At 40.6% G+C, this 25,040-nt stretch overlaps 2 protein-coding genes across 4 annotated transcripts in view; one reads left to right on the top strand and one right to left on the bottom strand.

Annotated features, from left to right (window-relative positions):
• The window catches only part of fam81b (family with sequence similarity 81 member B), a 15,648-nt gene extending 14,620 nt beyond the window's left edge, over positions 1-1,028 (top strand). For all 3 annotated transcript variants that reach the window (XM_048983144.1, XM_048983149.1, XM_048983160.1), the window contains one exon: positions 352-1,028. In XM_048983144.1, the coding sequence (XP_048839101.1) occupies positions 352-485 (134 nt within the window). In that variant the 3' untranslated portion in view covers positions 486-1,028. The remainder of the gene's footprint in view (positions 1-351) is intronic.
• On the bottom strand, positions 803-25,040 carry ttc37 (tetratricopeptide repeat domain 37). Its single transcript, XM_048982883.1, has 41 exons — positions 24,892-25,040; positions 21,682-21,784; positions 20,648-20,791; positions 19,865-19,956; positions 19,615-19,690; positions 18,466-18,600; positions 18,039-18,134; positions 17,666-17,774; positions 17,334-17,477; positions 16,552-16,653; positions 16,240-16,364; positions 15,806-15,892; positions 15,528-15,631; positions 15,311-15,437; positions 12,253-12,432; positions 12,031-12,155; positions 10,365-10,615; positions 10,067-10,169; positions 9,712-9,894; positions 9,339-9,483; positions 9,160-9,238; positions 8,828-8,889; positions 8,668-8,724; positions 8,267-8,335; positions 7,721-7,795; positions 7,480-7,621; positions 7,159-7,252; positions 6,933-7,010; positions 6,638-6,762; positions 6,357-6,480; positions 5,652-5,873; positions 5,482-5,554; positions 5,186-5,239; positions 4,514-4,625; positions 4,184-4,312; positions 3,716-3,840; positions 3,390-3,548; positions 2,800-2,952; positions 2,350-2,480; positions 1,743-1,872; positions 803-1,453 (listed from the first exon to the last, which is right to left on the bottom strand). Exons 2-41 carry the CDS (start codon positions 21,769-21,771, stop codon positions 1,382-1,384), a joined length of 4,683 nt encoding a protein of 1,560 aa, XP_048838840.1. The 5' UTR covers positions 21,772-21,784; positions 24,892-25,040; the 3' UTR covers positions 803-1,381.

Genomic DNA, 25,040 nt, shown 5'->3' with positions numbered 1-25,040 from the left:
CTCACAAGGTGAGTTTGCTGCTCTTCATGCAATGGCACAGAGAAGGCGCTTGAAATAGCATAATTTTACTGCTTCAACTAAAAACTGTCTATTATGGTTCTATGCTGTTAATACACTGTGTATGTTCAGTATTAAACTAAAATACTAAAAGCTTTTTGATTTTAAGAGGACTCACAAAAGCCATGCAATGCAAGGAATCACTCATTCCTGACATACAAATTAAAATTCTCATTTCCCAAGTACTGGAGACAAAGATGACGTTCTGTTAATTGTATCTCTGTAAAACTTTGTTGAAACATAGCATACATGGATTTTATATGCTAGTGAGAAACCAATTCTTTTGGTGGACAGGCTTTCAATTGATCTACGATGCGATCGAATCCTTAAGCCAAATCTCTGATGCCAAGGCTCAGCTGGATCGACAGAAGCTTGAGAACGACATCAAGCATATCCGCCATAAGATTGTGGAGCTGAGAACCACATGAATATGCAGTGGTGCATGCAAAGTAACATTGCAAAATTTCTTCTTAAATTTCATTGTAGGCAAAAAATGTTTTTACGTTATCTACTTACAAATAGTTCATGTATATCTATCCCCTCTGACTGGTCTAAACCTATGTGCTAATGAAAATGTTTCTGAACTTCCTGTGTGAGAAATAATTCAGTCTGTACTCTAAACAAATGATTTTGCATACATTGCTGCAAGTCAGGACAGGTACAGCTACAAAAGATGAGCAGAGCTCCCTCTTCTGGTAACTATCTGTTTGCTAGGAACAAATGTATCACGTATGTGCACAATAAATTCGATTAATTTCCATTTATTGAATGTAATTTTCAGAATGGACTGCAGAGGGCACAGTTTCACTAATTATTTTTTCTTCATTTGGCATACAGTGTACAATGGCATTTTGCTTATTCAAAGAAGTTTTGGAAATGTGAATGTCCCAAGGATAAAACACCAGTGAAACAGAAGTAATTTACCCATTCACAAATGTGTGTTCATCAACAATGTTGGGAATAAAAGGAGACTTAAATGGCAAGCCTTCTCCTTTTCCATATAATGCCATGCTAATATTCTGCTAATAATTACTCATAAACGTAGTTATTTGCAGAGGCAAATATTGCTAGTATTGTTTCTTCACCAGCTAGCTGGTGCAAGAGCAGAGACACCTGAGTGTTTCAGGCTGTCCAGAAAATCTTAAATTTACAAAAGTACATAATTAAACCAAAGTGGATCCAATTCAAAAACCTGTAACAAGCGCAGCTCACAGACATTTTAAATGGCTTCAGCATGATTTTAGAAGGTTAATGTCAAAGTCACAGACGTGAAATACTACAGTTCATTGTGATGACTGAATATGACAGTCCTTCGTATCCTGCTTTAACACAACAGCCGTTTTCGAAGCTCCAAAAGCCGGGAGTCCCCTGATGCTTTGGCATGATTCATCAGTGTCTGTGCGGAAACAGGAAAACAAAGACACCGTAAAGCCATCGATGCATAGAGGATTCGACAGACTGAATAATATCTATAATTCATAACTCCACAAACAGAACAACTACTTCCGATGTAATGAATTTGTCATGTTCAGTGACAGAAGGTGCTTATTTTCACCTTGTTAATGTTTCAACTGTCTCGAGAAAATGACTAAAAGCTTGGATTCTTGACATCTGATACTGTATGGAATGTTTATGGAATGTTTATGGGATGTTTATGGATGTTCATGTTGTAAGCAGATGCTTACATCTATTGGCTCCAGGTCATTTTTGGCATGGTAGTGACGGAGGAGGTACCAGCGTGCCACTGACACCACTGTCTCAGGCTGCCCAGGAACAGAGGTGTAAACAATCCTCTCCAACTGGCGTCGTGTTTCCCTACGCAAAGCACACTGTTAGTGTCAGGCGGCATGGAGCGCTGTCCTGCTTAGGGGGGGTTTAAAAAAAAAACAAAAAAGAATAACAAAAAGAGATACACACGTATTTCATAATTTTGCATTCCAGAAGAAACACCACAAAAGTAACAAGTATGCACATTTTAAATGAAACCACTATAGAAAGCACCCACCATCTTATTAATGTTTTTTGTATTATCTCCTTGTAAGGTTCATGGATTAGGGCGTGAACGCTTTGAATGAAGGGGAGACAACAAGCTTACCAATATTTTTATTACAGAAAAATGGTATGTCCATGGCCTCTCAACAATTCATGGTTAACTGAGGATATATGGGAAATCTTGTCTTGCGACAGACTTATAAGTTTCCTCTACATAATCTACCTGCCTAACAGGATCCAGCACCTGCAGTGAACAAAGCCTTCATAATAACATGAGAAGGAAGACTAAATGGTACTTACCTAGCCCCCATTTTAAGGGAGAACTGCAGCAGAGCCTGGATGAGAAGTGCCACAGGGCAGGGGCCCTGCTTTAGGGCTTCTGAAGTAGCTTCAAGAACCAGGTCCTTCCATTCAGCACTGGGCTCACAGGCCTAGAAACGAAGGGCACGAGCTACACTTTCATTCCCACATTCTATAACGGAGAAGGTCTAGGGATACCTGGTGCTATTCATAGTGAAATGGCTCACAGGTTTTGCAGGACATGGGCTCTGATGTTATACATTCCAACAGAAATATCATCTGCTCTGCTGAACATCGTGGTACTTCAACATTCTCCCTCCCCTCTGAAAGTCCTGTCTCTGTGTGTCCTTGTATGTTACCGTCAATAAGTTAACTAGGGGCTATACTCCCTTCTGTGACCCTTAGTTCTGTGCTTTGCGACTGCATCCCCGCACTCATGCCCTGACTCACCATGCAGGAGCCCAGAACCAGAAGGGCCAGCCGCAGAAGTGAGGCCACTTTCCCGCTGAAGTGCCCCATCTGAGAGGCCAGCTGGAGGCTCTGCCTATAGACCATCACAGCCTGGACCAGCAGACCCTGAGTGCGATATACCTCTGCCAGCCACTAGATAGGGAAGACAGGGTGATAGGAGCAGAGAGAGGCTTCTGTAAACACAAAATATTTACCTCGGATGCAGTCTTTCCCTTAAACAAGAATTGATCGGTCAGGAGTCATACTTCCTGAAAATTATGGGAAAACCAAAATATTTAAAGTATTTGACTGTCAAACTCCTGAGAGTCTTACTGGCAATTAAATGGAGTTACTTAAGGAACATATCCTTGAAATGTACAAATAAACTACATATAAAGAAACCAAAATGAATACAAAAATAAACAGCCTGAGTTGTCTCGCAATTGACCTTGACTGTGATGGTCAATGACATTAATAAATTCCAGTGACACCAGAAGGCTTCCATGGCAATATTAGGTCACCAACATGAGATTCTGAAGGTGTAACTGACAAGTTCACAGGCTACTTGTCCACAGGCAGGTTATACTCACATGCCAGGCGGACAGGGGTGCCTGGCCAGCAACCATCGTGCTGCTAAGCTGGTCTAAAACTGAGCTGGGCAGAGTGGTGGCAGACTGCAGCAAGTTCTCACACTCGATCTGCCGTAGCAGCAGAAAGACTGCCGGCTGCCCTGGTGACGTTCTGAGAACCTGAGAGATGGCACAGGAATAAGGAGCACAGAAAGTGAGGAAAATAGACAACATCTTTGTCTACTGCTTTAACACAGGGATGGGGAATGAGCAGTGACATCAGGAGACTTGTGGCAGACCTGCAGGTGATGTTCCAGCAGAGAACATAAGCAGGTTTTCCATCATACCTCAGTACAGAGGCTCTCTGCCTCCACGTGCCGCCCAGCCTGCCTGAGCCCAGAGACAGCCTGCTGCAAGGCCCAGCCCTCCAGGGCTACAGCCTGCGGCCTCTCCACCGCCTCCACTACCTTCACTGGGAACAAGGAACACAAAAGCCGGGCCTTTGTCACAATTCTCAGCCCTGGCTTTAACTTTAATACGAGTACCATTTTCATGTTTGTCTCTAACACAAAGAGCCCAGAGTATTTAGAAATGTTGGATGCTGTCATATGTAAAGTAGGCAAGAGAAAATGCAAACAAGTATGTAAATTACGGTGCCGCTTAATTTGTATTTCTTTATTTTCTGTTTGTCTGTTTATTTTTTCTTTTTTTTTAAATGTTTATGATCAAAATATCAGCAATTTTAAATATCCCACAGAGACCACAACTGCTAAAACGGCAGGGGGATGGTCTACAGACTGGCGATGACTGCTGACCTTTCTCAGACACCACGGTTAGCAGCCTCTTCTCAAGGCCTCGCCAGTTAGGGGCCCCACCAGAGAGCAAGCTGGCCGTGTTCTCCGTGTGACAGGCTGCCATAAGTGCGGCCCAGGCGGCCGGGTCAGCTGACCAAGAGCAGGAAGGGAAATCAGTCAGCTAAAGCAAAGGAACCCCTAAAGTGGGCGACAATCTATGTATATGCAAAGTAAAGGTAATCAGGGCAGGTTAAAACAAATATTTTTCCATTCCCAATAACATCATTTGAGTATTTAAAGATTACATACATTTTTAAAAAGTTTCACATTATTTCCATTTCTGTGTCATACCTGGTGAAAGCAAAATAGCTCTTTGTATGGTTTTTAAGGTATTTTTCCTCTGGTCTTCCTTTGAGTGCCGGCCAGCAGCCAGCTGATTAATGCCGCTGAACAACAGCGCCTTCTACAGAAATAAAAGAGTACTGGTATTAAAAAGCATGAAAATGATGCGAAAACAGCACATATCGTTATTTATCCATCCAATACAATTTTCTCAGCCAGAACATCAATCTGACTTGGAACAGATTACAAATTACGACAGAAGTAAACTAGGAAAATTATTTAAATAGATCAAATACTTTATTTAGGAGTTTATGGGGCAAGCAGGGTTAAGGACTATCGATGTAGAACCAGCAGCCGTTATAGAACCTTTCAAATATACAGTAAAAGTGCAGTTAATACAGAATTATATGGTTTTCATTGGAAGTCTCAATAGATTTATTATAAAATATCAGTACTCGGCCTCTGGAGGGTCATTATGATTTTTAAATAGCTGAGGTCAAAACATACTTTTTTTTTAAAAGAAATGTTATTTCTCTGGCTGCACAGTGAAGGAAATAAAGGGACATCAATCAGAACAGACTGTATACACACTCAGGAATTCACTGGTGCTGGTAGTGGCCAGAGCAGGAATGAGTCCTCCCACTACCGGAGGAATCTTTAATAGACTTAAACAGACCTTACCTTTCCCTGAGTCACACTGGAGTGGCATGCCACCGCTCCGGCAACTGCACCTCCCTATGACACACAGCGCTTACGATTAATTAAAACTCACATGGATACTTCCCATTACCTTAAAGCCATAAGGAAATTGATTTCAAATTATTTCTGTAAGTGTTTCTATCCACACAACCTGAATAAACAATCTGTCCATCTGTTTTGAAAAAGGAACACCCTACAGAGGAATCACTGGAGCTATTCAGCAGAATGGCGTGTTTATCTACCAGGAGCTCTGTCACCAATATTCCAATGCGACTCACTTCTGCTTTTCTGGGATAGTACTGAGGCACCAGTTGAGACAGAAGGGCCCAGAGGGAGGGGTTTCCTGGGTTACTACCGGGGATAAACAAAACAAACAAAAAAAAAGCATCAGCTTCACTTCGTTCTCCAGAAAGCCCCCCGAGCGCCACACTGGCACGTACTGATCTACCTGTGCACTGCCCGGGCAGCCTCCCTTTGCACTGCAGCGTAGTTCCCCTGCAGAGCCAGCAGGGCGCTGGTCAGGATACAAAGCTCCTCCACAGCCACCTTGTTTCTGGGCAGCTTCAGCAGCTCAGAGAGGGCGGCGTTGGCCAGGGTGCCATCGCCCTGCACCAGCCCCAGAGCGCATAGGCACTGCAGGCTTTCGGGTATGGGCTCCTTCAGCGTGGAACTGAGGGTCCGTATGCGGGCACACACACACACACACACACACACACACACACACACACACACACACACACACACACACACACACACACACACACACACACACACAAACAAACAAACAAAAAAACTGCTTACCTATCAGTGATGGAACACTGACTCACATAAATGCATATACATACACAAATTCCCAACACAATATGAAAACACTACAGGGTGAACTTGGTTTAAGTGGAAAAAAAAGATTTTTTCCCACCAGGGCTATAATTGAGGGTTTAGAAAAACATAAAAAGAAAACACCACAGAAATGAGACACATACGCTTCAAGTATTTTGTGTGTGTGTGTGTGTGTGTATATATGTCCATTCACAGTATGACAACTTTCAGCTTTAAAACCAAAAAGTAATGAGTATTATTTGTCAACATCCTTCAAGAAGAAAAATAAGACATCAGTGCGGAGGGGAGCATGTAGAACAGGCTGATCACGCACCACCTGAAAAGCAGAGTCTTAGCTGCGTCTGTAGAGCCCCTGTGACACTCCAGCAGAGCGAGCGCCGTCAGAAGGTAGGCCTTCTCCTCCTCGGTGGAGGCCAGTGCTGTTGCTGACTCATAGGCTGGGACAGCGGGAGGGTACATCGGCATGCCATTATTCATTAGAGGCACGTGTGAAGAACAACAACAAAATGTACAATGACGGTCACAGGTGTTTTCATGCCGTTTCTCAGTAATTCACACCCATTCAAAACCAAAACAAAATCTTGAGACACTCACCATTTATGCTGTCCTGCAGGCGTCCAGCCCTGAAATATGACAGAGCCAAGCCTGTGACGTCATGAATGTCTTCTTGCGGCGTGGACAAGTAGATATCCACCGCCTTCTCCCATTGGCCTGTGTGACTATGGGAAACATGGTTGCATATTCTTAACATCAGGAGGTAAATCCCCCTGACAAATAACTGATTATCTCAGAGCTATCAATGGGGGGAAAAGAACTTGACTGTTTATTTCTTTTTTAAATGAAGAGCACCCGTTTGTTCTCTTATGGTAAATTAACTGAAGAGTATTACCAGAGGGCACGACCATAGTTTCTTAATGCGAAGCTGAGTTTTTCTGTCGGAGGCCCAGCCTGAAGTAGCTCCACAGCTCTGCGAAGAGAAAGTCATTCTTATTTTTGCTCATTTAAGGTGTAATACGGACCGAAAAGTAGAAACAAGGGGGAAGGGCCATCAAATGTGAAACATGCTTGTCTAGACCTCAGTAAATCAAGCAGAAGGAGATGAGTACGAGTTTTACCTCTGGTAAGCTTGAACGGCTTGCTTTTTTAGCTGCAGGTGTTCATTAAGGTAACCCAACATAGTGAATGCGTCTGAATCAGTCTGGATTCTCTCTACAGGTAGAAGGTAGAAGGAGTCACCAGTATTAAACCCTTAAAGTGACGATTTCTAAAACCAAAACATTGTCAAAAGCAATTTTAGGTGGTTTCCTTTTGTCACTTCGTTATTGTATTCAGGTGTGATTAGATTTGTTTCCACACCACTCTCAGCTCATAAAAAGGACATTTAAATGACTGTCTTTGCATTCCTAAAGCTACACACAGAAAAAAGAATGACCCACCTGTGTATTTGCACAAAGCCACCTGAGCAGCCGAGACGGCATTCATTTGTACGATGTTGTAAAGATAAAGCTCAGAATTCCTGTTGGTTTTGTCCAGCAGTGTGGAACACACCCAGAATGCATAGCCTTTCACACCTTCTGTCTGATCCACAGGAGAACATGGAGAGAGTAAAGCGGTGTGAGGCTTAGCCCATAATATCAGTCTGAACAACAGATAGTACAGGGAGATCCCTCTACTTACATGGGTGCTGAGCTCGGTAGTGTGTCTGAAGAGATCCATGGTGTCATAACTACCTATATTCTCTGCTATAAGAGCCTGTGAAAATATAGAGGTTGCCGAGTTTGAAATCTATTCACATTGAAACTTAAAAGTTACTATTAATGAAGAACTAGCTTCAATGACTAATTTAAGAACAAGCAATCTAATAATTTAGTATGAAATAGAGCTGCACAATATATCACTTATGGGCTGCGAGATATACTGTGCACATGCTCAATAATCACATTGTATTTGCCGGCGTTGCTTTGTGTCTGTTGACACGATTCGCGGCAATAAGACCAACTTATTTGACACACTCTGTTGGTAAATAAGGTCTGTTTGGCTATAGTTTATTTTTGGTAATTTCATCCCTTTTGTATCTCTCTGAACACGCAACCCATCTACCCACTGAAGCATCACTGGAGACACAAATGGCTCCTACCCACTACTAACTAGGTGCATATAATGAAGTCCCCACAGTGAAAGTTAGACTGTTAACACTACGAAAACTTTGAGACTGAAAATTACCTGCCCAATCCAGCAGTTGACATATGATGGTTCCAAAGACTGGGCAGTATTGAAGGCTGCGTGTGCAAGCTGTGAAAAATGGAAGAACAAAGCAAAGCATGGATGAAAGTTACACATTTGTAATCGAATACAAACTATCCACATATACATAAACTTTAGTACATTTGTTCATTTTTTATTCTCCCTCTCTTTAAATGAACACCCAGTAGACATTCATCCATCTTTATATATGCAATTAATAGTGGTTAATTAGTATAATCAAGTAAATGAAAATATGCAAAGCAATGTGTCCTCTGTGAATGTATTTCTGTCTAAATATTCAGTGGGATTTAAGAAATATTTAGATGGGACATTTTTAAAAGGAAAAGGAAACTTTGAGAGAAAAACAGACACCAGCATACCTCCTTATTCTCCTTTTTTAAGTACAGGGCACCAAGGTTTGTCCAGGCAATGACGTTCTGACAAGGAAAAAAAAATGCTGTGACAACCGTAGGCACATATATTCTAAATAACACTGAGACACTCTTTCTACTCAAATTGTATGGGCCATGCTTTTCTTACATTTGCTTCCATATTTATAGATTTAATGAAGGAGTGTTGAGCAAGGGCAAGGTTTTCAATTCCTGAATAGAGAAAGAAATAATTTTTAACGCAAAAACTCAAACAATTATAAATCCATCTGTTGCCAGTTTAATAAACAACACACTGTAAGGTGCCTGGCCGAGATGATCCAGATACACTCTCAAGCAATGTTAGATCCTCAAGCTGAGAGACGAAGGCCGTGGTGTCAGCATAAGGTTATTTAAAAGGATTTATCTTATAAGCATCAAATCAATCTTAACAATAAAGCTGAGCAAAGAGGTCACGGACTCAGGGCTCAGGCAGGTATTCACCTTTGCTCATGGCCACAACTCCCAAAGCATTCCAGTAAGTGTAGTTGCTGGTGTCCAGCATTATAGCCTTCTTTAAACACTGCAAGGGAAGAAAGAGGGGGGAGCAGCTATACATTACTGAACTGTACCAAGTGATGATGAATGAACTGATCTATAAACCACTCTCCAGGGTACCATACCTGTAGAGATTTTTCCAGAGGCGGCACAGAATCCTGCTTCTCCTCTGAGAATGTTGACTGTCTGGACTGATGGTAATAGTTCAAGCCAAGGTCATGCCATAAGTTAGCTGCCTCTCCCATGCGCTTCAAAGCCTGGGCATAGCACCTGTGACCAAGTGAACAGAATTACATGGCGTCTGCATTTAGCCATACCAAGAAATTACACTGTGTTTAGTTAGAGCTGCATTTAAATGTGTGCTTCACCACATTTTGAAATCAAAAAATGTATCCATCAATATAAACTTTGCCAATGCCAATTATGAGACCATGAAAAAGACCTCCTATGTTTTTAATACCAAAGATAAAAAGAGAATACTTTCGCTCTGAAGCCTACCTTTCTCCAAGCTTCAGGATCTGGTTCTGGTCAAGCATTTGATTCTGATCAAGGGGATCCAGGCCTGATAGCAGGCCAGGTACCAACAGCTTGGCTCGACTAGGCGAAACAATGTGGGTGGCTGTACAAGCATCACCCAACAACTTCCAGAGGCATGACAGGTCCGGTCTCTGCTGTACCGCTCTGTGGACACAAATGACAAGCTAATGTTCTCTGAGGCCATTCGTAAGGACACAGTTTTCCATGTTTCCAACTTCATCCATTTCATGGGAAAACCCATGCAGAGGAAACAGTAAAAAAATCCATCAATGGCATGACTACAGATGGCGGAATATCGGGTGCAATTATTCTTCACCTGAACAGGAATGCAATAGCCTCTTGAAGGAGGTCAACAGCTCTTCCATCCAGGTAGTCCTCAAAAGCACTTCGAGCCATTGCCAAAAGGCATTCCCCCAAACCTGTGAGGCAGAAAATAAATCTTACTTTAAATAATTACTGCAGGGCACCTTGGCATTTACCTACATTCACAATGAGATTGACATGCTTAAAGTCTCTCCAAGACATAAATAACCAAAAATAAAAGTTAAATAACCATAAAAGTTAAACTAGCAGATGGTGCTCAGCTGCAGCCCAACAACGTAGGCCAGCCACACCTTTCAGTGCCGGAACGTAGTCCTCCCGCTCGATGATCTGCATATACTCTTTGACGGCTTCCTTGAACTTCCCCAGGGTCTGCTTGATGGCAGCCATCTGGTAGAGGTTGTAAATAGACTCAGGATTGAGCTTATGGGCTCTGGCGAAAGTCTTGAGAGCAGCTGTGAACATCCTCCTGTTCAGATATGCCTCTCCAAGACATTCCCAGCAGATGTAATCCTGGGGGTCAGCTTTTAGAGCTGCTTGGAGGCTACATGAAAGCAAAATGGAAAGCCATTAATCCATCAAGATGGTCATGAGAAAAGGACATATGTATTTTAGATATTCTATACATATACACCGTAATCTTATACTATCTATGCACAGAAATGGCACTCCATGAAAATTATAGTATAAAATACACATAATAATTCAGATGTTCTGTTCAAGCATTTGAAGAAGATGTACATTTTAATACTTAAAATTGTTTCTGTTAACACAAAATACTTTGAGTATGACATTTTCCTCCCCATACACATTTATTCCCAAAGGAATTCCCAGGAAACATCCCCTGTAAATGATAACAGCACCTGTTCCTGATAACAGAGTCTGTTCCTGTAAAATGTGACAAGACTGGAGGACATTTCTAAAGGGATCTTGCTCCACACATAACAATTCAAGATTGTCTTAGGTTTGCACCTACAGGTGTTAAGATTCAAGAGTCCACAAGCTGAGATGGACACTGCATTTGTGGTGTTGGTTTCCATCAAGCATGTTGATTTTGATGTGTGTCTGGAGTTACTCAGGCCCAAGTATGAACCTCCACACAGAGGCAACCAGCTTTTGAGGTAAAATATCGTAGTAGTGAAATTCATTATGCACTGGCCTTAAGTTCTTGGACTACTGGCAACAAAACAGCCCCAAAGCATCACTGATCCACCGGCATATTTTACTGTGGAAATCTGGTGTTTCCTTGTACGTGGTACTCTATTGAAGCCAAAAATACATATGATGCATATTCCAACTGTAGTTTCAATGATGCTTGACAAAGTTCAGGTGTTGCAATTTGCTCAGAATTAGCAAATTAGCAGAATTCCTTTGTGCAGCCCTTTCAAGAAATTTGTTGCCATGCAGGTATTGTCTAACAAGTCCCTTTGAATATTGATAATGGAAAGATTCCAACAACCAGTTCAGTTCTGAAACTCTAATCTGGGGATTTTTCTTTAACTCTTTCCCTCCAGACTTCTGCAGCTTTAATAATTATTATTGCCTTGAGGGTGTTTATGGATATGTTCAACTTTATAAAAATTGTGTATAACCATTACCTGATCTGTGAGGGTCATCAAGATGAGAAATCTCTATCTTTCCTCATGGTGATGGATGGCAAAGGGATTTTACATATATGCAATGTTCATGCATACACCCCAGCGACATAATAAGCAGTGAAAAGCACTAATATAGTTCCTACAGACCAAGACTCGACACAAAAGAACTGAATTTCATACAATAGGCCACTGTGTTTGGCTTTAATTTATATATTCTTTAGGGAAGCCAATAATATTGGGATCTGTTTGAGACTTACAGCCTCCCTGTACTGAGACTCCTGAATAATAATTTCACAAACGATCATCAGAGCTTCACTGAAAACAAACAACTCAATCTTCTGCTGCCTGGTCTAAGACTTACTCTTCAGTCGCCTGGAAGTGTTGACCAGTCTTCAAGTAGTACAAACCTCTTCTCACCCAGGCCCACTTGGCTGATCCAGGCGTAGCCAGATCTGTTACTGACTTAAGAACTCCCAAAGCAGAGTCCTGAGAAAGACAGGCAGATACATATTACTGATAAATAAGCAACCTCAAAATGCAAGCTAGCCACTTAAGAAGTAAACAAGAAGCATGCAGGACACACCATGAGCCCCTGTTCCATGCTGAGGTCCACTGTAGCCGCCCCAGACTCCACATCACTACTGTCGAGATCAAAGGCCCGCTTGTAACACCCTCTAGCTCTCCCAAGCTCCTTTGCAAAATCTCGGAAGTAGTGTCCTAGGTACCGGAATGCTGATCCGAGGAATGGGTCCAACTTTGCTGCCTGAAATACATCAATGATAAGAAGGCTTTGGTGATGACTTAAGAGAAATTGGTGAAAATTATGCACAACAGGGAAATTTTGAATGTCATAATACACATATCTGACTGTGTATTTAAGCAGATGCAATTTGTGGCTTCCATACTGATTTACTTCACCAAAAAAACCTAAGCATGCCTTCTGATTCTTTGTGTGATCACCCACAGTCGGTTGCAGCCAATTTTATCATTCATGCTCTGTGACTGGCAATTAGGGGGTGTAACAATGTACTCAGTTCACGATTCGATATGCTTCACAATGCACAGCTCATGATTCGATACACTTTGTGAAATTAACAAATGTAATTTCACTGATACTGATACTTAAATTTCTAAAGCACTAGTGACAGCGGTCGCTGGAGCTGTGAGATATGCCCTGGTAAGAGCAGAAAGCAGTGGGTACATTTTGGTATTTTCCCTCCTCCATTTCAGGGGGCAGCTTGTAGGTAGAAGGGGAACTCTTTTCTGTACATGCCAATCTCTATGTCATGGTTGGACTGGGAGAGTGTTGGTTCACTTCCCAAAGAGATCTTCTAAAGCGGTCTTTTTAGAAGGTCCCTGATCCGGCTTTGCTTCATGTGTTGTGTCTTTCAGACCTGCCTCATTTGTCGGACCACCAGCTGCACCAAGTTCTACTGCATCTTGCAATATAAAACAGCAATTTTATTCCATAGCTACAGGTAAAATTGCTTACTTTAACACTTCTGACTAGCCCTGCACTTTTAAAAAATACTATATGCATTGTATCTTAAACATTTGTGCTATGCATCAGTCTGTAGATTTTCCCACACTAGCACCCACACACACACACACACACACACACACACACACACACCCCACTGCAGAGCAGGCAAAAACACAGATTCAAGGAAAATGATTACTGAGTAAAATTTAAGCATATCTTCTGCTGCAACTGGACTGATTTCACCTTAAGCCTGTGGAAAACATCTTCACAGTGTTGCTGTTGTAGGTTGGGCAAAGTTCAAAACCTAGGATCCAAAGCAGTACTCTCCAGTGTGTAGTCCTATTTCCAGTGCGTATTTGCCAGAAAGGTTTGTGAGGATGGCTCTCTTCATGTCTACCACAGTGATGGATCCTCCTCATTAGGTTCCACACTCTGTTCAACTATATACTTTAATGGTACTATAAGTGAAATCGTTGCAGTCTTTTCATCAGACAGAACAGATGTGGCTGACTTTAGGGGTTTTATAAGCTTTGCTATGTCCTCAGTGTCACTGATCACAGAGCTGTCCAGAGTATCGAGTCGATAGGCATTTATACGTACATCCATATGCTCATGACTGCAGCTGTTACAGATGCTTGTTGCTCGAGATAGCGTTCAAGCTTTTCCCATTGAGCTGTTCCATTTTGTGACAACATCCACTATAGGTTTATGTTCTGAAACCGTAAGTATACTTTGCTTTGCTGCAAGCACAGCTGTTGCTGTGGTACTGCGGTGGAAGAGAGACAATCTGTCATACATACCAAGCAAACGACTGACACAGGCAGTGGCCAAATTCAAAGTGTGTGCAAAATATTTGACGTGCGGTGACAGCCCGGCCACTCTCACTGCCACCTCCATGTTCTGAGCGCTGGTGGTAACGACAGTGTTGCTGTGATTTTTCTCTGCGTAAATCCCCTCTCTAACACAATCTCAAAACCTCTGCAAGACTTGCTCCTGCGTGCGACTCAAAAAGTGGCAAGTTTGGAGCACAAAATCTTGCATTTCGCACTTGTAATTATGTGTGCCATTATTGTACTGTAACTTTGAACCGCCGTCGGTGTCCATCCGTTGATTGTTATCTCCACGTATTTGGCTGTCTGCCTCAGTAACATTCGCTTTTGACTCATTATACAATGTTAGTGTCGCTGATTGACTAAAGTGCCGACGTGATGGAATGCTATCTTTAGGCTCAAGTGTCTTTATCAGTCGACGAGATCCAACGTTATCAATTAGTGATTAGGGTCTTGTCTTTTGAGATAAACACACCTGCTTGAGGTTATCTCTTGGGCTCTTGCACTTGACGGAGGTAGTGGAGAAAGGAAAGTAAAATTACCTTACAGGCATGTCTGAGCGTTTTCTTTTTCGGAGCTAGTGATTGCAGTGTCAATTTATGGTGCTGATGTAAGTATCGAAACCTAACTGAATCGCTAAATTTTGTGGCACGAAATTTTGTTACACCCCTACTGACCATTGCTATTCTTCCCTTTTCATAATCATCTTCACATGCTTACATCAGTTTCAGTCTCCTCATTAACTGACAGCTGGTATGTGACAACAGCCTAGAACTGGTGGATTGCAGGATTCACACCTAGCTGTTTTGAAAAAGTGGTTACCTCTTATTTATGAAAAATTAACATCAAACACGTGCTTAGGTACCAGTAGGACCTGCTTGCTTCCAGAATCCCTTCAAGGGTAGATGAATTGCGCATTCAGAAAAGTTCTCAGCACTAGGGCTGTGCTGTTCTCTTTGCACTTGTCTCCCTTCCTGTTAGCCTTGACGACTCTGCCCACTCTCTTTAACAGGGTGCTTTTCCCACAGAACTGTCACTGACTAGTAGATTTGTTTGGTTATGACACCATTCTCTATAAACTTGAAATGCTTTAGCATGCAAAAATCCTAGGAAGGATGAATGACTTGCTGTTTTTTTCTCAGCAATCTGGTATACATAATTGTTTTAGATTTAACAACACTTTTTAACAAGCTGGTTTACCCAAGAGTGGTGTTCTTTAACATAAAGCCATGGTACAGCACTGCACACATGGATGGAGAGCAATAGCGATCCACTAGCAAGAGGTCAGAACTATTTTGATGGATAATGAGCAAAGAGGATGAACTGACCTTCAGCAAATGGTTATGAGCTTTTCTTTTGTCACGTCGAGTCTCCTCACCCATGCGCCAGTACAGCTTTCCCAACAGGAAGTAGTACTCCCCAGAGTTTGGGCACTGCTCTACTGCCTTCAGGAAGCTTTCAGGCAAAACAATTATTTGGTTTGAACAAAATGTCCCTTATAGACTGACAGATAAAAAATAAATAAAATAGGAGGTTTAGGTATACCTCTGTTCTGCTTGCTGAGTTTCCTCCTTGGCGATATGTACCAGTCCCTTCAGAGATAATGCATCTGCCTGACTGGGCTGAGACATCAGGACCTCAGATGACACCTGGTGGCAATTTATTTTTATATTTAATAAAGGCAATTCATTTATCATAAAATACATCCAATATTCACAAATTTTGGGGCAACATTTAACTTGAAACTATACAGGGAGACACACTAGAATTCATAAACTGAATGTGATCTGCTTTTAAGAAAAGTGAAACTGTACACTCTCTACCTGAAATGCTTGTTCGATGAGTCCTTTTTGCAAGAATGCTCTTCCTTTAAAGGACATAAGAACTGGATCCATTTCAGAATGTGCAATCTAGAAGACAAGAGTTTAAAATTATTTTCCAAACATTTTAAGAGCATTATGAATTTAAGGGATAGCCTCAGATATATCATTTAAACAAACTCCATTCTTAACTTTCAATCAAAGCTGAAGGCTTACACAATTATTATTAATTATTTGATCTTATATCGCTGATCAAAAAACAATACTAATAAGAATTCCCAACAAAATATTGGCTACATTTTATTGGCTGTACATCCACAAACCAAAAACTTTCAAGCATGTTCTTTGAAAAGGACCAGATCTGAACAAGGACAATATGCATAAAGTCTTGTTTCCAGTGACTAACTGCACTGGAAACTACAAACTAACTGCGGTACCTGTGAGAGAATCTCCAAAGCATCATCAGCATTCTGCTGTCCACCACTTCTGACCAAAGCCTCTATCTTGAGCCGTATAAATCTTTGGCTCAGCTCGTTCTCTCCTTCACAACACAATTTCATCCCTGTAAATACATTCACTTCCATTCACTTAGCAGATACAGATTGACTTATAGGTCTGCGTGTCCAAATATAACAGAGGGAGTCTTTATACCATGTACAACTTAAAAGGTTTATTCTAAGTAAGAAATTCCACAACTCAGACTTTGAGGGATTTGAACTTGAGAAATCAGAAGAATAAGAGCAGTGTACCTTGAGTGCAGGAGACAATGACATCTCGATATCGGTGCATTTTCAGTTGGGCTTGGGCCTGGCTGTACCAGCCAATTGTACTGGAGGACATGCGTTTCAATCCTAAGACAAATTTAGTTCATGCTTGGTAATACGACAAACCATGCTACATCACTTAGTTCAGTGGATTGCTGGTGCTACATACCCCATATAAATTCATGCCACTGCCAATGTCCCATTTGTAAATATTTGATAAGTGTAAGAGGTGACAATTCTTAAATAAGGCTGACTACTAAATATTTTCTGTATTCAGCTAAGGTAAACACATAACAGGTGAACATGCTTGCGCCATCTACGATGTCCTGTAACTTTTTTTAAAAACCATATTGCTTTAATCCTGTGGATGAGCACATTTCAATCAAAAGTACATTTTTATATATCTAATTCACTACAACTGTATAAAATATTTAAAGTGCAAAGTTAATATTTGTTCGTTCCTTATTTGAACTAGGTGTGCGGATGAGTGTGTGTATATATCAATACACCCATACACAGTGTGTGCACTTTATGCATGGAATTACAGACATTCAAAACTAAAATACTTTTTTGATTACTATCGTGATTTCAGTCGTTTTCTTGTCTTGCTCTTATGGCTACAACACAAAGTCGAACACCTAGGTTTTGCAGTTATTTGTCTAGATATTTCCATGGCTGTCCTATTCTAACGACAACCTATAGATAACTGAAAGACGACATTACATGTTAATATTACAGACATGCATTATATGTTTGTCTCACTTCACCTTGATCTAACTGCTTGACAGCCGCCTCATATTCCCCCTCCTCCAAAGCTCGCATCCCCAGACCAATGAGGCCCAGTCCGCTGTTCCCGTCGGCCTCCAGGAGTCTAGAGAAGCATTCAGCCGCCTCATCACTGCAAAAACCTCCTGTACACAGCAGATAATGTTAGGGACTTCAAGTCAGGCACAAAACAAGCACTTAGAATAGCTCAACCCAATGGCAGATACAGCCCGCAAGAAACCATATAGGCCTCAAGTTCTGAGAGATCAAGACACTGCAAGTACACAGCACAGGCTCCTGCACCAGGCCTCAGGAATGCCAGCAGAGCTCTTACTTGTCTGAATATAGTGCAGGCTGAGCACCTCCAAAGGAAAGGCTTCTGTGGGATACAGGGACAGCATGCTGTCACAAGCTTCTTTCATCTTCACTTCTTCATGCTGCAGCTGGAACAGGAAATCACCCAGTACAACAGCAACATCCTGTACGACTATTATATAACATCCTGAAAAGTGAATATTTTTGTACAATATGAAGGCATATTGTAGTTCATATACTGTTATATTGAGTTAGCTAGAATTAGTATTAGGTATATTAACTTACGATTAAAAAATTATTCAACATAACATTCTTTCACACCAATTAAGTGAAAGATCAGCATCAGCCTTCATTTGTCCATCATTTATAAAATGATATTTTGAAAGGATTACTTTTGATAAGCACTTAATGTAGTCAGTCAAAAGCCTCTTGTGCTTGTCACAGGGTGGATCTATCAGGAACATGGCCTTTTCAAAAGCCGTTATTAACTGCAAAAAAAAACGGCAATATATTGTAATGAGGTTCTCATGGTAGGATTGCTGGTAGTTCATAATATAAATTAAGTCCTTTTTTTAATTTGGCTAATAACATTGCATAATACAGTACCATAGTACCAAAAAGTTTCAGCACACCCCTTAACTTAACTTGCAATTAAATTCCAACAAAACTCTCAGACTACACACTGAAAAACGTGCCTGAAGCTCAACTGGAAAACCGAAAGCCTGAAGTAAGAACCGCTATTAAATCTATGCTAATTAAAAAAAAAACATGGATTGATCTGCAATAGTTAAGGCAGGAAGCCAGAGCGGATCCACTAACATGCTGCTGTGTCTGATTGTCTTGCTCCTCCACACTGTCAGCCAGGAGCTGGATCATCCTCAGCCACAGCTGCAGTTGCTCCCCTTTATCCACATCCCCCTTCAACGAGAACAGCCTCCGCAACCACCTGGCCACCTACAGGAGAGTGTCTTCCCTTTATTTTTCCGTTGTATTTGTTAATAAATATAGTCAGTACTAGTTGAAAGCAAGCCAAAGTTTCTGGAAACACTGATAAAATCGTTTTAGGTGCCGTTACAAACCTGCGTATAACCCTTTATTAAATAATACACGTCCACCAATATTTGTTAATAAATAGACAGTGGTAGCCGAAAGTAAGCCAAAGTTCTTGGAATCACTGATAAAATCTTTTTAGGTGCCGTTACAAACCTGCGTATGACCCTTTATTAAATAATACACGTCCACCAATATTTGTTAATAAATAGACAGTTGTAGCCGAAAGTAAGCCAAAGTTCTTGGAATCACTGATAAAATCTTTTTAGGTGCCGTTACAAACCTGGGTATAACCCTTTATTAAATGATACACGTCCACCAATATTTGTTAATAAATAGACAGTGGTAGCCGAAAGTAAGCCAAAGTTCTTGGAATCACTGATAAAATCTTTTTAGGTGCCGTTACAAACCTGCGTATGACCCTTTATTAAATAATACACGTCCACCAATATTTGTTAATAAATAGACAGTGGTAGCCGAAAGTAAGCCAAAGTTCTTGGAATCACTGATAAAATCGTTTTAGGTGCCGTTACAAACCTGCGTATCACCCTTCATTAAATGATACACGTCCACCAATATTTGTTAATAAATAGACAGTTGTAGCCGAAAGTAAGCCAAAGTTCTTGGAATCACTGATAAAATCTTTTTAGGTGCCGTTACAAACCTGGGTATAACCCTTTATTAAATGATACACGTCCACCAATATTTGTTAATAAATAGACAGTGGTAGCCGAAAGTAAGCCAAAGTTCTTGGAATCACTGATAAAATCTTTTTAGGTGCCGTTACAAACCTGCGTATGACCCTTTATTAAATAATACACGTCCACCAATATTTGTTAATAAATAGACAGTGGTAGCCGAAAGTAAGCCAAAGTTCTTGGAATCACTGATAAAATCTTTTTAGGCGTCATTACAAACCTGCGCATGATCCTTCTTTGAATGATAAAGGTCGACCAGTTTTTTGGCCACCTCATAACATTTTTCTTTGTCCGAACTGGAAATACAACAGGATATTTAGAAGGAGGTTAGTATAGACAATTTACATGCATCATACTGGCCTATATAACAATAATAGTAATTAGCTATATAATGCTATAGAGCAATACTTGCTTGTATCCTTCAATGCAAATTTCACAATAGTACAGAATGGCTCACATTCATATCCTACCTTTCATACAGTGTGGCAAGTTTTTCATAGACCTTCGGCAACTCTGTTTTGAAATCTGCCTGGTCGCTTTTTTCATACAGACTTGCTAACCCCTAAAAAAAATTGTAAGCTTTTGTAAAACTCTTTTGCATAAATTTTCATTATAAAAATCCCTGCAAAAAAATTACATACGATGGATTAAAGCACAGATGGAGCGCTTATCAATACCACTTATGAATAACTTAATTCTTTACTTCTTTCTTTTGTGATATCAAGTAAAACAGAAACTTTTCCTCAGAAAGAGGTTGATCATTTTGGATGCTGGCAATTTGTACTAATGTTTACTTATGGAGACAAAATAGAAAGAACATTAAATGAGCTACAGCTACTGCTATAACCAACGATGCATCTAATGTAACCAGGCCTTGTTTTATACTTAAATTTGTACAGAGACTGCACTTTGCCATCTTGACAAAAATTCCTAAACAAGCAGTGTTCTTTGCTGCTCCAGCGGCCTTGTGGGATAGCATAGCGTCCATCGGTTGACCACTTCGGGATTTTGCAGAATGTAGCATATCATCCGGGTACCGTATGCATGCTGTCTCATTCATACTCATGATTCAAATGTACTGCTCACATTGCCTACTATATTTTGCTTACTACACAGCAAACAAGCATGCAATTTCAGATGCATCCCAAGTCTACTGAAACAGAAAGAGTTAAATGGAGGGGAACAACAGAAGACAGAAATAAAATTAAATGAAATATCAAAAACACAAATCGTAGCCGACTCAGTAATCTCACCTGCCAAGCAAGAAGCTGACCAGGCTCCAGTTCCATAGCTTTCTTGTAAGCAGTTTGAGCCTGATCCGGCTGTTCCAGCTCACAAGCTGCCACACCGATGAACACCCAGGCATTGTAATTATTCTTTTCCAGCTTCAGAACTGCCTGAGTTTCAAAGTAAATTACAAAAAGAGAATTCAGAAGAATCACACATTCAACCACCAGCCCGTGTCCCACGAGCCACTTATCCAGTACAGGGTGACAGTAAAACCGGAACCTGTCCCAGGAAGCAACCAAGTAACACGCTAAAAATGCAAATTCCACACACAAACCCTGGAGATGTCAAGCTAAGTGCTACCCACTGCACCACCATATTGTCCTTACATATTAATAGAGCTGAAAAAGTTTTTAGGGATAGCATGGCTGCCTCAGTTTCAGGGTTGGATTTTCAAGTGCTACATCCTCCCTGTGTATGAGAGGTTTCCATATTCCCCATCTGTGGCATGGATTTCCTTCAAGTCCTCTGGATTCTTTAGACATGCAGTTATGGCTTATTGGCATCTCTAAACCAGCCATAGTGTTTTAGCGTGTGTATGTACGTGTCATGGGAGCCAACATCCTGTCCAGGGTATACCACAGGCTTGTGCACTATGCTACCTGCGACAGGCTCTAGGTCCCCTGTGGTATAAATTTCATGTTTAACAAACAAACAAAAATGTTTTTCCTGCCTACTGACTGAATATAGATTGTCTTCATGAAATATGTTCAGTTTGAATCTACTAAATATAAGTAACAATATTATGTTTTGATCAGTTATTGTGACGCTCAAGAAGAGGGCAGACCTAATGGTGTCTCCTTTTACATACTAGTACTTGTAGTTCCAGAAGCAGACGATATAAATTAAGCATTCTGTAAATTACGAATTAAAAGTCCCTCTTGGTCTGCTTGACTGTGTACATTACACATAATAGTAATTTTGGTAAAGCGGGAGATTTTTCGACCTGAGTATTCAATAAATTACCATCAATAAAGAATAAGTTGCTAAAATTGCTTACCTTGCAATGTTTTAATGCTTCCTTATATTCTTTGTTTTTAATAGCCTCCCTTGCATTCTTCAAGGCTGATTTTACTTCTTTTGCAGACATAGTTGCTGAACATCTTTACAAAAAAAAAACAATTGAACAGTAAAGTAATAAATAAATAAATAAAAACCTTTTTTTGTGTAAATTATAATTAATTCTGGGTTTCATCTTTCTGTTTATTATTCTGTTTATTAATTCTAACCATTATTATGTGACGCACCCTCTCTGATACGTAACTCTGGGTCATTCCATGTCAAATCATCACACTTACAGTAAGGACCTCATCATCACAGATTTCAACTAAACTTGGCATGTTGATTCGGTCACATGAGTAACTCATGAAACTGAAATTGGGCGAGTTTTGCATTAAAATTGAAGGAGATTTAAACAAAGAAAGTTTCAACTTTTTTTTTTTTTTGGGGGGGGGGGGGGGGGTTATGATTTTGACTGGCTATATTAACATTTATGTAAGCTGCACAGAAGTGGTTCTTATATTGTTTTAAAGCTATTGTCCAGCTCTATAGATTGAACATATAATATGCCATCCACATATGAATAATTATATGAATGATGAATAATGAATAATGTTCCCCCTTAGTCTCCTTTGCTCGAGGCTAATCAGATTCACCTCAGCTAACCTCTCCTCATAAGACATTCCTCTAAGACCAGGAATCATTCTTCTAGCCCTGCGTTGCTCCCTTTCCAAGGCAGCAATGTCCATTGTAAGGTATGGTGACCAAACTTGCACACAATATTCTAGGTGAGGTCTTACCAAGGAATTGTATAATCTTAGCATCACCTCCCTTGGGTTAAACTGCACACACATAGAGATGTAACCTACCATCCTATTGGCCTTTTTAATTCCTTCCCCACACTGGCGAATGGGACAAGGAGGCATCAACATATACTCTTTCGCATAATCAGCTATCTTTATTTCAGTGGAACCCATAAAATATCTGTACTTTATATTTCTGCTCCCTGCATGGATTACCTTACATATATCTACATTAAATTTCATCTGCCAGGAATCAGCCCAGTCTCTAATTACATCAAGATCCCACTGTAGCCTCTGTGCTGCTAATTTAGTATCTGCTACACCACCCACCTTCGTGTCGACTGCAAATTTAACCAGTTTACTGTATGTATTGGTGTCCATATCATTAATGAAAATTAGGAACAGTAGTGGTCCTAAAACTGAATCCTGCAGTACCCCACTATTAACACAGTCTCACTGTGCCTCTAATAACTACCTGTTGCTTCCTGTCTATTAACCAGTTTTTGATCCAAGCTGCTACAGTTCCTAAAATCCCTGCAGTTTTGAGCTTAAGCAAGAGCCATTTGTGGGGGAGAACATCACAGGCCTTCTGCAAATCTAAGTAGATCACGTCGTAGGCCTTTTTGTAATCAATTTCTCTTGTAGCTTCCTCAAACAACTCAAGTAAATTAGTTAACCAGGATCTACCTCTCCTAAGTCCATGTTGGCTATCCTTCAGAATGTTATTTGAATCCAGGCAATCTACCATTTTCACTTGGATTATAGCTTTCATTATTTTTCCAGTTATGCAAGTTAAACTGACTGGCCTATAGTTTGCTGGATTACTTCTATCCCCTTTTTTGAATATGAGTTTTATATTAGCATGGTTCCAATCAGAAGGTACCACACCAGTAGATAAGGATTTCTATAATAGGAAAGTTAAAGGTTGGTTAATAATTTCCCCCTCATGTCTTTTAAAACTATAGGTAAGATGCCATCAGGGCCCTGTGATTTATTTGGTTTCATTGTTATCCTATTTCATGTCAGTTTGGTTGCCATTAAAAAGGTCAATTTTACAATCCCTTGTGGAATTGGAGTGCTGATATTTCAGGGACTTCCCATGCCTGCATTCCCACTTGCCTCTCCCTCCTACTGATGCTGCCATAGCTATATCTGCCGGAGCTTGCACTTTGCACTTCATATTGCACTCACCTAACTTAGCACTGCCTATAGTCTCCCCTGCTTTGACTAATTGCACATTTTATTTTCCCTAACCCTCCTGAGATGTGCTGCCTGTAGACCTCAATCTATCAAGATATTCAGCACACCCTGCTACATGTGACGTCGCCTCTACCCATGACATCCTTGCATCCAGCTTGCGTTCTGCCTGTGTCATCTTCCATGCATGACCCACTGCCTTACTTCTGGTTGCCTGGCGATTGGAAGGTGAGTCAGCACTGACTTGTCATCACCTCTCTGCTCCCCGGTTGCGTCTCAAATCTTATGACTTGGACAGTGTGACTTGGCACTTAGCCATCTCTCCTATTTGACGAGTTTTTCCTTGCCACTGTCGCCTATGGCTTACTCACTGGGGGCTTTGGGTGAGGATGCTGTAAAGCACTTTGAGACAATGTAATGTTGTGATAACGCACTATACAAAAATAAATTTGTTGTTGTGATATGAAACCATGTGATGCTACATTTAAGTCCAGATATCTCAGCAACCCCTTAAAAAGCAAAGACCAATTTTTCTGGAGATGTTCATGACATTATGATCTAGTTTTAGTAAAAAATGTATCAATTTTGAAGTATAGTTTTTTTTTTGTTATTGAATTAATATTTTACTCAGTTATTACATATTAATTATTCAAATGGGGATGGCTTATTATTTCTTCAATCTATAGAGCTGGACAATAGCTTTAAAACAGTATAAGGGCCACTTCTGTGCAGCTTACATTAAGGTAAATATAGCCAGTCAAAGTCATAGACGACCCCCCCCCCGGAGAAAAAAAAATAACTTTGTTCGCTTAAATATCCCTCAATATTGATCCAGCTCCATGATTTACTCGTGTGACCAAATCAACATGCTAGGTTTTGTTAAAATCCGTGACAATGAGGTCCGAAAGTGTGATGATTTGACATGAAATGACCCATCTATTAACACGATGGCAGTCTGTCTGTTTAATCGTTAAAATGGACATTCGCGACAGAAACTCGCAATATAAAAGTTATGATGTGCCACGAAAACACTTCAATGGACAGCATTTCCTGCTAGGATATGAAAGGTACACAACAATCTAACTAATATTGATATATTGCAGCGGTGAACTACATACCTACTTTATAAACAGAAGTTTATACTACTATTCAGTACTTTCAACGTAAAATTTCACATGCTTGTAAGAACTTGGCAAATTAATTAACATTACCTGATACTTTGTTAGCATTTGCTTGCTTTCAGACCTGCCACTGCACAATCCCACAATGCACAGCGAGCCCCACTGAAAGAGGTCACGTGGGAAAGACGAAAGCGAACGACACGAGCGTTACGCCTCGGGGGTGTGAGAGAGAGGAGTAG

This window comes from Brienomyrus brachyistius, chromosome 2 (assembly GCF_023856365.1).
Source record: "Brienomyrus brachyistius isolate T26 chromosome 2, BBRACH_0.4, whole genome shotgun sequence".
Lineage (NCBI taxonomy): Eukaryota > Metazoa > Chordata > Actinopteri > Osteoglossiformes > Mormyridae > Brienomyrus > Brienomyrus brachyistius.
Note: the sequence above shows the minus strand (reverse complement) of the source record. Positions and strands in the feature narration are given on the sequence as shown.